At 41.5% G+C, this 13913-nt stretch overlaps 1 protein-coding gene across 4 annotated transcripts in view; it reads left to right on the top strand.

The window, feature by feature from the left end:
• Positions 1-1794: 1794 nt before the first annotated feature.
• The window catches only part of WDR37 (WD repeat domain 37), a 57521-nt gene continuing 45402 nt past the window's right edge, over positions 1795-13913 (top strand). For 2 of the 4 annotated variants that reach the window (XM_082617257.1, XM_082617255.1), the window contains exons 1-2: positions 1795-1973; positions 13167-13344. In XM_082617257.1, coding sequence (XP_082473383.1) covers positions 13207-13344 — 138 coding nt within the window. In that variant the 5' untranslated portion in view covers positions 1795-1973; positions 13167-13206. Of the gene's footprint in view, positions 1974-2300; positions 2419-13166; positions 13345-13913 lie in introns of those variants that run through there. The other 2 variants (XM_082617256.1, XM_082617258.1) reach the window with 2 other exon arrangements.

Raw genomic sequence — 13913 nt, 5'->3', positions numbered from 1 at the left:
TGAAGTATAGTTGTGTTAATTTCTGGTGTAGAGCAAAGTGATTCAGTTATACATGTAGTTTTCCAATTCTTTTACAGTATAGGTTTACAAGATATTGAATATAGTTCCCTGTGCTTTACAGTAAATCCTTATTATCTATTTATATATATTAGTGTGTATATGTTAATCCCAACCTCCTAATTTATCTCTACCCCTCACCTTTCCCCTTTGATAACCATGTTTGTTTTCTGTATCAGAGTCTATTCTGGTCTATAAATATGTTCATTTGTATCATACTTTAGATCCCACATGATATATATTTTTATCTTTTTTCACTCAGAATGATAATCTCTAGGTACATCCATGTTGGAAATGGCATTATTTCATTCTTTTTTATGGCTGAGTAGTATTCCATTGTATTCATGTACATTTTCTTTATCCATTCATCTTGTTGATGGACATTTAGGTTCATTCCATGTTTTGACTCTTGTAAATAGTGCTGCTATGAACATAGGGGTGCATGTATCTTTTCAAATTAGAGTTTTGTCTGGATATATGCCCCAGAGTGGGATTGTAGGATCATACGGTAACTCTATTTTTCGTTTTTAAAGGAACCTCCATACTGTTCTCCATAGTGGTTGTACCAATATACATTCCCATCAACAGTACAAGAGGGTTCCCTTTTCTCCACACCCTTTCCAGCATTTGTTATTTGTAGACTTTTTGATGATAGCCATTCTGACCAGTGTGAGGTAATACCTCGTTGCACTTTTGATTTATATTTCTCTACTAATAATTTTTACTTTATTGGTTTTGAGGATCAAAGTTACCAAATCTGTGAACTGCCTGGCATGCAACAGGCCCTCAAAGTGTTGACTCCTTTCCTGTTTTAGTTTTGTGACACTTTATGCAATCATTTTATTTACAGTGACTTGTATGGAATCCTAAGTATATCAGAGAAAACATTACCCCAATTAACAATACCCTAAGTTTCATCCAAACTGTGGATGCTGTGCTGCAAAACAAAACCACATATTAGCACGTGAATCAGTTGCAGCCAATATTGTGGTTAATCAGGCATTCTAGGTGCTCCCTCACCCAGCGGAATGCCTTGTGCATATTAGGTCTTTAATAGAATTTCTTGATGAATGATAGCCACAACCTCCAAGTTTGACATCCTCAGTTCCCCTTATACAATTTTTTTAAAAATTATTTATTTATTTATTTTTGGCTGCATTGGATGTTCATTGCTGTGCAAAGGCTTTCTCTAGTTGTGGTGCTTGGGCTTCTCCTTGCAGTGGCTTCTTTTACTGCAAAGAACAGGCTCTAGGCCCGTGGGCTCAGTACTTGTGGAACATGGGTTTGTCCCCTGCATTGGCAGGTGGATTCTTAACCACTGCAGCACCAGGGAAGTCCCACACCTTATATAATTGTTTTTAGTAATAAGGTTTATTATACTCAATGATGAAGTAACTTCAGGTTTTATTCTACAAACTTTTTGGTTATTTGGATCCCCAAATACGTCGTTTGTTCCTTGTGCAACGATCATACTAGTGCTTCTTGACTCCGAATGATGACCTTTGCTGTTTAAAAGAAAAATGCTCCCACGCGTCTGATTTTGTCTTTACTTAAGGCTTTAAACGCTCATCTGGTTGTTCGTAGAGTCGAGGCCTTCTGCGCACCCTGTAATTTTTCCAACCTGGACAAGGACAAGAAGGCCATCAGGTCCCACCTTCCGCGGCGAGAGGCTGCCTTTGTTTCCTCTCTGCAGCCAATGGCTAACATACATTTCAGACAGGAGGCTGCAGTGGGTGAGTCACCCTCCGCAGATCCGCCAGGCTCCGCGCGCAGCCACCTCGCTCCCGACGCCCCGGGAAACGGCTCCCGGCACACCCGGCGGTTCTGACTGGGAGCAGCCGTTCCCACATGCCCGGCCTGGGTCCCGATGGACGCCGACCTGCGCCAGACCCAGGAGCCCGCAGTAGCCCGCCGCAGTGAGTACCCGCGGGCCCTCAGCGCCCCCACCCCACCTCCCGGCCCTCCGCGGCGTCTCCAGATGGTCGCCGACCTCGCGGGTCGAGGCCCCGGCGGTCTCGGGGTCGAACAACGCCACCACGCCTCCGCCCTCTCCGCGACCCCCTCCGGCCCCCCCGCCCACACTGGCGTCGCGCGGGACTTCCTTCGCGGGGCTGGATTTCCGGCGGTACTAGCTTGGGGCGGAGGCGGGACTTCCTGCGGCGCCTGCGTGTAGTGGATTTCCGGCGCGGGGCTGAGGGGGAGCCGGGAGTTCCTGCGCCGGAAGTGTGGGGCGTCGGGCTGCCGGGTTTTAGGGCTGTGCGTCCGCGTCCGTCCCAGGCGCCGCGTGGCTGGGAACCCACGGGCTGCAGCGCACGGCCCGGCTCGCACTGCGCGGTGGCGGGCTCGGCGGCGGCGTGACAGGTGAGTGCTGGCCTGCCATCTTCAGCCCGGGACGGGCCGCCTCTCTGTGTGTGGCAGCGGCCTCGCGCCGTGCGGGGCGTGCCTGTGGGGGCCGGCGGCCTAGCGCCCTCGGACCCCGCGCCCTCTGACTCCGACCGCGCGCCCCCGAACCTGGACCGCGTCTCCCCCGAACCCGCGCCCCGACCTGGACCGCGCCCCCCTCCGACCCCGAGCCCGGCCGGGTCTTGACGTGGTTGGAACGCGCGCCCCTCGCCCAGAGCGGCCTGTGAGGCGGGTCCATCGAGGCGCCCGGGAGTCTCCCGCCCGCGAGCGCGCAGGAGCCCGGGGGCCGTGGGTCCCTTAGCGGGTGTGGGGCCGCGGGAGGGGCGCCGCGACCTTGGGCAGGAGTTGCTGCGGGTCCGTGTCCAGCCTCGCGTCCTGCAGAGTGCTCGCACGGAGGCATCGGCGAGTGTCATTTCTCCTCAGGGCTTTGGGCAGCCGTGTGCACCTGCTGTGCCCTGGCCCTGAGCTGACACCCCAGCCCCTTCCCCCAGGGGTACCGACAGCCCTCTGAATTCCCTAGTCCTGGTTTTCCTAAGAAGACTTCACAGTTACGAATTTCGTCCTCGATTCGAGTATCTTAACAATTAAGGTCTTTAAACAGTTTTTGTTGTTTTCCGGTTATACATGCCCCCAGTCCCGTCTCATGTCCAGAGCTGGTGAGCGTGTGTTTCGTGCCTTCGACTGGGTCAACGATAGGACACCTTACCCGGGTTGACTGAGGGTGACTGCGGGGCTGCCTCTGGTTGATGTCGCTAAGCAGTTGAGTTTGGTGTTTGCCTCCAGGAATTCAGTAATGGTGCTTTCACAATGAAATGCTATGAAAAACTCTACCGACCTTTTTGTGGAAATCCAGTCACGTTTTGTATTTTTTAAATGCCACATGCAAATTATATACTTTAACCATTTTGTACACATGTTAACGTTCATGACATTTGCTATTCAGGCAGGTGTTTTTCTCTTGCTAAAAAAAAAGTGTTTAAAAATCCCACTGGATATGAATTGTGAGTAATGTTTTGTAGGTGGGGGTAATAGGCATGTGGCAGTAAATGAGTTGGACAGAAGGAGAGTTTATATTAAATTCATTTGTTTGACCAATAGGATAGGGAGTTTGGATATTTGGAGGGGACTATTTATACTTTTTTGAATGTGTTTAAAAAACCAGTAGGACCTTTTAGTCACATAAACCTTCTGTTTAAAGTGGTCATATGCCTTGTGATATTGGGTTAGTATGACTATTTTGAAGAAAGATGATTATCTTGGAATTTCGGGCTTCTGTTTTAGTTTGTATTGAGGTGAAACAGTGCATAGTGGTTAAAGCAGCTTACTCACCTGCGTGAAGAAGTTTTCTTTTTACAGCTCCATGGCCAATTAACTAAGTGTTTAGTCCGTTAAGTACTTGGGAACTGTATCTCACAGAGGCGTTGTATTAGTGACTCTGTAGTTACTGATATATTTGAGCCTCACCACAGACTTCCCCACCCATCAGTATCTCTCCACCATTTCTTTCTTTTTTTTTTTTTTTTTACGGTACGCGGGCCTCTCACTGCTGTGGCCTCTCCCGTCGCGGAGCACAGGCTCCGGACGCGCAGGCCCAGCGGCCACGGCTCACGGGCCCAGCCGCTCCGCGGCATGTGGGATCTTCCCGGACCGGGGCACGAACCCGTGTCCCCTGCATCGGCAGGCGGACTCTCAACCACTGCGCCACCAGGGAAGCTCCTCTTCATCATTTCTTTTGTCTGTATTTCCCTTCTTGTCTAGCTTAGGTTCCACGCTACATCACTTCAGTATTCTTTTTACAGACACCTGCAACCTGCTCCAGTCTCCATGATGTCGTCCTGCAGAAACCCTCAATGTGTTATCAGACATTTAAATAAGATTTATGCTAACACTGACCCATGGACTGAGGTGAACACGATAGATACGTCCCTTCCTGGGCTAAGGGCTTGTTCTCCACCAGGGTGAGCTGTGGAAGGAAGGAAGGAAGGAAGTGGTGGTGGGACCAGTGAAGACTGTGGGGAACAAGATGGAGGATGTGAATGAAGAGGCAAGAGTAAAATTTTTTTAAAGTTTCAGGAAAAAGATTGTGATAGATTAACAGAAAAAAAAGAAGAAATTTAAAAGAGGTTAGAAGAACTAGAGAAACCTACAGATCTAATTTTGGAAGAATTAGAAATTAGGTAAAGTGTAGCTGAAGAAATTACAGGAAGAGGCAGAACTTGAATTAGCCAGATAATCTTTGAATGTTAATAACACAGTGTGTGGCATAGGCGTTATGAACCCATATTGACATATGACTTCACAGAGTTTAGAAAGTTACTAAGAGAGAAAATCAGTATGAAAAAAATCATTTGAGGCCAGGTTTTGGGGAACCAAAACCTCTTCCAGATTTATAATTGTTTGAAATGTATGTGTTTGGTTGGAAATTGGTCAATGGGAAAAAGTTGACCAGTGTATTGACTATTTTGTGAAGTGACCAACAAAATCAGGCAAAGCCCAGAACAACACCATGTGGTTCATGGGGTTGAGGGAGGAGTTAAAGGCTTAGGGACAGGCAGAAGGTGAGGATTTTAAAAGTTAGTTGTGAAGAAGACTGCTTATTTCCTACTGAAGATACAGAGGCTGGAAATGCCGGTGATGTGATACTTAAGGGAAACAATTGTTGAGGTGAAAGGAGGGTTGATACTGCAATTTTCACGGTTCCTATCACCAATTTGTAGAATCTTGGGAATGCATTAACTTCCCAGTTTATGCTTACCAGATGCATAAACTTTCTACTGATGAAGTTCTTAAGGGAGGAAAGAGAAGCTCTTTGCTCCTTTATTTGCTTGACTGAAATGTCTGAAGGTAGTCTCCTTTTTTCTTGCGCTTTCACAGGGTGTTAATATGTTTTTTCCTTGATTGAAATGTCTAAAGATAGTCTTTTTTCTTGAGCTTTCACAGGGTGTTAATATGTTTGTTCCTATAAAAAACATAACTTATAAACTGCGAGGTGACTGATAAATCTGTGTTGAAAATCTTGACAACTGAGATGCTTTATGAAGTTAGTAATTTAATATGTATAATCACTGAAAAAGAGAATTATATTGACCCTTTTTTTATGAAGAATATAATTTCTGGATAAGATTCCTTTAAATCAGTTTGATTTCTTGGTTAACTTTTGTATATGGCGCACTTAAATAGACTTAAATAGTCTCTAAATGTTTCCATTAAAAAATTACTGGAATATTCTTCACTGGGATCATAGGAGTTGCTTAATAACATAAATTTGTTATATTCAAATATTTCAAATTAAATATCAATATCTTTTTTTGTGTATATAAAATTATACCAACCACAGATTCTGCCATTGTGAGTTTTTCTTTATACCTTTGTTTCAACTATCTCTAATTTCTATAGCTCAAATTTTTCAGATAAATTTCATGAAAAAGATTTGTTGTCATTTTGTTCTGTCAAAAATTAATCAAAATTAATTTTTCTATATATCATGTAAGGGACTGATAGTTTTATTTTTTGTTGTCTGTATCTACCAGTAATATAACCTTTTTTTCCCTTCTTGCGAAGAAGCGTAATAATGGTAAGGCATGGGACCTGGAGGCATGATGGAGTCAAAGTGACCATCTTTACTTTCTGTGTAGACCTCTCCCAGATTTATACATGCTGCCTAGTTCTCTTTTCATCTCTAGACCCGTACACCTCCTGCTTCCTTGTATGTTAGATATTCAAAGACATTGCCAAAACATAATATATTCAGTATTAGGTCTTGGTTTCTTCTCCATATCTGCTGCCTCATCTCAGTAATCTGAACTCCGTTTCACCTACCTCTTGCCTCAGAAACAAGGGCTATCCTTGATACCTCTCTCTCCCCCGCCCAGCACCCCCCCACCCCAGTCCATTCATCTACCTCTAATCTTAACTATCATCATTTATTGCCTAGACTGTTTCGGTAACTTCCTAACTGGCTTCATTCATGGTCATCTTATCTTTCCATGTATTTTTCACATAGCAGCCAATCTAGTGTTGCTTATTTGCTTAAAAACTTTTAAGTAGCTTCCTTTTTATTTTACGATAAACTAAACACGAAAGAACAGACTCTAAGCCTGTCTCTCCACTCTGCACCATTCTCTCCATTGTTTGCTGTGTTGTAGCTATAGTATTTATTTTTTAATATCTCTGATAAACTAGTCTTGTTCCTGGCTCAGGACATTTGCACATGCTGTTCCTGTCCTTAAAATATTTACTCCCTTTTCTGTTTTCCACATGGTTAACTCTTAGGAATTCTTCAGTCTCGATTTAGATGCCAGTTTCTCAGAATGACCTCTGTAACTCTTTAGCTAATAGCTGGCCTCATAATATTTGCATATGTCTTTCGTAGCACTCATCACAATATATAGCTTCTGTAATAAGTTATGAGGTTGTGTGTTTAATGTCTGTCTTCCACCTCAACTCTAAGCAACCTGAGGGTAGGGACCAAGCCTGTTCTTTCACCACAACATTCCCACTACCTAGCTCATCTACAGATGAGAGGACTATTGATGAGTGACTTAATGAAATAATGCTGTTATTATCCTGCTTTAAAGATGACACAGTTAGGCCTTAGGAAGGTGGTTAAGTAACTAGACCAAGGTTACACAGCCCGTCAGTAGTAGATGTAGCATTCATCCATTTCTATACATTCATACGTTCAACAAATATTTGAGGATGTGTTTATGTCAAGCCTAACAAATACAGTAGTGGCCCCAGTTAACTGTGTCCCTGTCCTCATTGTGTTGATGGTGTAGCGGGGGAGACATTCATTAAGTGAGCAAACTATAAATAAGATCTAAGTACAGACGTGGTGAGGATAATAAAGTGCTGTGACTAGCGGTCGTCAAGGGAGGCTGTTTTGAGGAAGTAACGGTCAAGCTGAGGCTTCATGATGAAAAAGAGCCAACCCTTTGAGGGGTTGGGGTGTGGGGTGGGGGGGACTTAGGTTTGTATGACTCCCAAACTCATGTTCTTAACCACTGGGCTCTTCTATGGATTTTATTCTGAGTGGGTGTTTAACTTAATTGGGTTATTTATATCCATGTTATTCCACTGAATATCTGAAGTGCTAAACTATTTAGTTCCAGTCACTGTTATTTTTTAGGGAAGCAGAATGTTATTCAGTGTATAACCAAAACTAGTGAGTGAAATAAGGTGTGATGGATTACACAAATTCTTTCTCATTCTCCCATCAAGAGGTGGTCTCAGCCCTCTACTTGAATCTGGGTTGGCCTTGTGACCTGCTTTGACAAATTGAATATCCAAAAAAGTGAGGGGAATGGGAGGTTTTTTCTTTAAATGAGAATTTTAGAGATAAAAAAGTAACCTTATTCCTTTTTTAAGTGTCCTTTAAAAAAAAGATTTGAGAGTTAAATTTTGTCTATATAATGCTACAAAAAGTAAGTGATAATTTTAATAGATTAATGGATTTCAAATTTTTAAACCTAAACACACAGAAATGACCAATTTGAATGTTTTTAGTGTGTTGTGAAACAAGACTGACTTTTCTGTTGCCATTTTAAATCAAGGCCTATACATGTCTAATTTGAGACTCAAAAGATCTCTGCCTTTGTAGTAGATGTACTTTTCCTATTCCTCCAAGTACAGCTAAAAATATTGGGCATTAAATACAGAAGAAATATGAGACTGAAAAGTGGAGAGAAGAAAGTAGACTGGCTAGATGTATGGGGACCTGAGAAATGATGCAGGGCTGAGTTTCCTGGGTTTTCTTTTTGCCCCATACATCCCGGCCTTGGGCCTGGATAAACCAGCAACCCAGCAACACCAAAGGGCTCAGACAAGCCCCAAGAAAAGCCAAAAGACCAGGAAAGAGACAGTCTGCCAGACAGGACATGTTTAGAAAACATTGTAGCCCCCGTGTCACCCTTACTATCAAAGGCAGGGTGGGGAATCTAGACTTTTACCCCTGACAGTCTGTATTGAGACAACACTCTCTGCTTGGTGGTATCAGTGCGGAGCTGGGATTTTCATCTCTGTTGGGTGGTAACAAAGAACAACCTCCTTCTTCCTGTTGGGATGGCCTCAGAAGAAACTTAGTAGAGATTCAAGAGTTTTACCATCACCCGTGGTAATGAGGCCGTGTAGGGCACAGTAACAAAGCACCCCTGGTTCAGCGCCTGTGATATGAGTAGAGGCCAAGGGAGAGGCTGAACTCTAACCCCGCCTGGCATTAACGAGGAGTACTTCCACCCAGATGAGTGGAAGCTGAGTGGGAAGCCCTCACTTCCATCTCCATCTTCTACATCCACCTGGCAGGAATAAGGCCGCACCCTTGTTTGCCTGCTGGGGCAATGTCAGAAGAGGCCTGCTGTAATAGAAGACTGAAACCAGATCCCACGCCTGATAGCAGTGCCCACAAGATTGAGGCTTAAGTGACAAGTATTTTAAAGCAGCCATCATAAAAGTTTTTCAATGAGGAAATATTAACACTTGAGGCAAATGAAAAATAGAAAATCTCAGGAAGAAAATATAGGATATAAAGAAGAAACAAATGGAAATTTTAGAACTGAGAAGTACAGTAAATGAGCTTGTGGAATCAGTTCACTGATTCTTTTCCTGTCCTTTCCATTCTTCCAACAGCAGAATGGAGGGGACAGAGGAAAAGAATCAGTGAACTTGAAGATAAAACAATAGAAATTACCCAATCTGAACAATGGAGAGAAAATAGACTGGAAAAAAGTAAACAGAACCCCAGGGACCTGTGGGACTTTAACAAGAGACCTATCTTTCTTATCATCAGAGTCCCAGAAAGAGAGGAGAAAGACAGTGAACCTGAAAATATGTTTGAAGAAATACTGGCTGAGTATCTCCCAAATTTGGCAGGCCATAAACTTACAGATTGAAAAAGTTTAGTGAAATTCAGGTAAGATAAACTCAAAGGAATCTATGCTGAGACACATCATAGTCAAGCTTCTGAAACCAAAGATGAAAAAACAGCGAGAGAGAGAAATGTCCCTTTACCTATAGTGCATTTCTCATCACAAACTACAGAGGCCAGAAGGAAGTAGCACATTTTTCAAGTGCTGAAGGAAAAGAACTATCAACTCAGAATTCTCTATCAAGTGAAAACATCCTTCAAATGATTTGTTACCAGCAGACCTACCCTAAAATAATAGGTAGAGGAAATTCTCTAAACAGAAAGGAAATCATGTGGGAACACCAGGAAGGAAGAACAAACAATGGAAAGAAAAAATAAATTGGTAAATTCAGTAGACTTCTTTATTAGAAATTAGGTTTGAAGGTGGAACCATAGCCGTCTGATGTGGTTCTTTGTGTGTATAGAGGAAATACTTAAGATGATTATGTTATAAATGGGGAGGGCAAAGGGACAAAGAGGAAGTAAGGCTTCTGCACTTTACCATGAACTGGTAGAAGTTGATGATCAGCAGACTGTGATAAGTTGTAAGAGTTAATGAAAATCTAGAGCAGCCACTAAGAAAAATTATATGAAAGAGAGAAACTCAAAAACTAGATAAATCAAAATGAAATTCTAAAAAATGTTCAAATAACCTACAAGAAGGCAGAAGAAAGAAACAAAATGAGAAAACAAACAGAATGAATTACGCACTATGCCCAAGTGGGATTTATTCCATGGATGCAAGGTTAGATCAATATTTGAAAATTATCAGTGTAATTAACCTTAAAAAAAGCCATTTGATCATATTAAGTGATGCAGAAAAAACATGACAAAATTTAACACTCATGAAACTCTCAAAACATGAATAATAGAGGGAGACTTTTCTCAATTTGATAAAAAAATATTTACCCCAAACCTACAGCTAGCATCATACTTAATGGTGAAAACTGAATATTTTTACCTTGAGATCAGAATAATGCAAGGGTGTTTGCCATCACTTTCTAATTCAACAGAGTACTGGAATTTCTAGCCAGATCAATAAGATAAGAAAAGGAAATAAAGGCATACAGATCAGAAAGGAAGAAGTAAACTGTTCTTTTTTTACATGACATAATAGTCTACAGAGGAAATGCCAAATAATCTACAAAAAAATCTCGAACTAAAGAAATGAGCTCAACAAGAACGTAGGATACAAGCCCAGTACACAAAAATCAATTGTATTTTTGTATACCAGCAATTAACATGTGGAGATGGAAATAAAAATACAGTGTCATTTGAAATTGCTCAAAAGTAAAAGTATAATCTTCAGGGTAATTTTAGAATGTATGTGTAGAAATTTTATGGGAAAACTACAAAACTGAGGAAAGAAATCAAAGACGATCTAAAACCTATATACCATGTTCATAGATTGGAAGTCTCAACATAATAAAGATGCCAGTTCTCTCCAAATTGGTAAACAGATTAAACACAATTCCTATCAAAATCCTATCAGGATTTTTGTAGATATGGACAAGATTATTCTAAATTTATATGGAAGGGCAAAGGAACTGGAATAGCTAAGACATTTTGAAAAAGATGTAAGTGATAGGAATCACTAATTTCAAGACAGCACAGAAAAATGGAACAGAATAGGGAACCAAGAAATAATCCCATAGGAATAAAGCCAATTGATTTTCGATCAAGATGCCAAACTTTCTCAATTTAGGGTAGGATGGATAGTCTTCAGCATATGGTGCTAGAATAATTGGATATCACCAGAAAAAAACAAAAAACCCAAAAAACCTTGATCTAAACTTCACATCTTATAAAAATATCAGCCCAAAAATAGCTCATAAATTTATTTTTTTTTTTTTTTTTTTTTTTTTTTTTTTTTTTTTTTTTTTTTTTTTTTTTTTTTTTTTGCTGTACGCGGGCCTCTCATTGCTGTGGCCTCTCCCGTTGCGGAGCACAGGCTCCGGACACACAGGCTCCGCGGCCATGGCTCGCGGGCCCAGCCGCTCCGCGGCATGTGGGATCTTCCGGGATCGGGGCACGAACCCGTGTCCCCTGCATCGGCAGGCGGACTCTCAACCACTGCGCCACCAGGGAAGCCCAGCTCATAAATTTAGATGTAACCTATAAAACTAAAATTTTAAGAAGAAAACATAGAAAAAGTTTGGGATTTAGGACTGGTCAAAAGTTCTTAGGCATGACTCTAAAATTATGATTCTTAGAAGAAAAATAATTGATCAGTTGGACTTGATCAAAATTTAAAAGTTTTGGCAGAGTGTAGTTTGTGTGAATTATATCTCAATAAAGATTTTTTTTTAATCTGTAGTTTTTTTTCTTTAAACATACAGCAGTCTCACTCTTGGGCCTTCATCCAAAAGAAGTAGAAACTTAAGTTCACACGAAAGCCTACATATTATTGTCATAGTAGCTTTATTTGCAATAGTAAGAAACTGGAAAGCACCAGAATTTTTTGCAGTAGGTGCACGGTTAAGACAACTGTACTCCATCCACACTGGAACAGCACCAGCAATCAAAAGGAGGTGGCTGTTGGCCCACACGGCAAGGGGACGGGTTCTGTGAGTGCTAAGCTCAGAATCTCCAGAGGGCACATACTCTGTGCTTGGCATTTGTATAACGTTCTGTGACAGCAAAGTTGGGGGATGTATGGCTGTGGGGTGGGCTTCAGAAAAGGTGGGATACTCTACACCTTACAGAGTGAGGACCCAAAGATACTGTCAGTAGTTGAAGAAGAAAGAAACGTAAGTACATACTTAAATTACATGCACTAAAATAGATAGATTGGGAGAAGGAGGGACCAATAAGAGCAAAAAAATGATTAGGTAATGTCCAAGACGTAAATCTGCAGTTGTAGAAGGAAAATCTCGTGTGTAAATATATTTCTTAGAATCATATTAGCTGGGACTTCCCTTTTGGTCCAGTGGCTAAGACTCTGCACTCCCATGCAGGGGGCCCAGGTTCGTTCCTTGGTCAGGGAACTAGATCCCACATGCTGCAACTAAAGATCCTGCACGTGGCAAGAAAGATCCCACGTGCTACAACTAAGACATGGCTCAGTGGGGAAAAAAAATTAGCTAACAGTGATGTGATTATATTGGGAGGAAGAATTGATAATAGCAGGAAATGAGTAGATAATGTCCAAAATGGGTAAAGGAAAATGTTTGCATTATGTGGATTTTGGAATGCTGTGCAGGTATGCTGTGTAACGGCGGCCCTGACCGCAGGTGTGTACTGGGGACATGGCTGGTTGCAAGCAAGAGGCATAGTGAGTATGAAGGAAAACGGGGAGCTTACGAACTGAAATACCCCGTTTGTGTTTTTTACATTGACTAAAATGATATTATTTTAAACATATTGGGTTAGATCATTAGAATTTCACTTGTTCTTTTTTTAATGTGGCTACTAGAAAATTTACAATTACATACGTGGCTTGCATTGGATTTCTCTTGGAGGGCATTGCTCTAGAATCTGTAGCCTGGAAAATGCAATTAGGATTGGTTCCCTCTGGGGAGTAGGCTGAGTCTGCTGGGAGTGGGCTAAGGGAGAGTTGTTATTTTAAGCCCTTCTTTGCTGTTTGATTTTTTTTAAAGGATGTTAATGAAGTTTGATAAAAAGTTACCTCTTTAATAAAGGCTGTGGTCTCTACCTTAAAACATGATAATTTATCACATTCTAATTTACATAATAAATGTTAACATAGTAAGGAAATTTGCAATGAAAAGTAATCGTCTATTTTTCCTTCATTTCAGTTTGCTGTATCAGAAATAAAGTACTTGTTTTTCCTGCTCCTGTTTAGCTTCTTGCAGGAGTGACCAGGATATCACCTTTCAGAAGTAATGCCCACAGAAAGCGGGAGTTGTTCAACTGCTCGCCAAGCAAAACAGAAACGCAAATCTCACAGCCTTTCCATAAGAAGAACTAACAGCTCAGAGCAGGAGAGGACTGGCCTGCCGAGAGACATGTTAGAGGGACAAGTGAGTGTCTGGTGAAGATGTGGATCATGTTTGCAGTGTTTCAAAAATAGCCAAATATATGCAGGTCTCCAAAGTAGAGAAAAAGTGTGGGTTACCAAAACACACAGCCTCCCTCATAAACCAGTTAAAGCTGCTGTTAACAGCTTACACAGAGACAGAATTCGGTTTCCAGGTTAATGTGTTTACAGTACTTGATAAAAAATGTGGGTGTGACAGTTTGGACTAGTTTTTATTCTTTGTACAGGTGAATTGACAGTGTAGTTTTAGGTTTTCTGTCTCAGAGTCTCCAGAAGAGAAGAGAATCAGGTATAATGATCTTTTTCTATTCTCTGCAGAGTTTTTAGAATCTGTTCTTTCAGTAACTTTTCTTGGCTTTATCCTGTGTTTGCTGTAGTGAGTGTGTTATCTGCTGTTTATTACATTATGTCTTTCTGATAATTTGATACCACCTTTGATTAAATGATCTAATATTTTACTGTTAAGTTTGCTTTTACTTTTTCTAGTTCCTTTATGATGATGAAAATGTGTTAGATTTTTAAAAGAACATTGTCGTGAAGCCTAAATAAAAT

The sequence above is a fragment of the Mesoplodon mirus genome (assembly GCF_964341445.2).
Source record: "Mesoplodon mirus genome assembly, chromosome: 4".
NCBI lineage: Eukaryota > Metazoa > Chordata > Mammalia > Artiodactyla > Ziphiidae > Mesoplodon > Mesoplodon mirus.
This window is presented reverse-complemented; position numbering and strand designations above follow the sequence as displayed.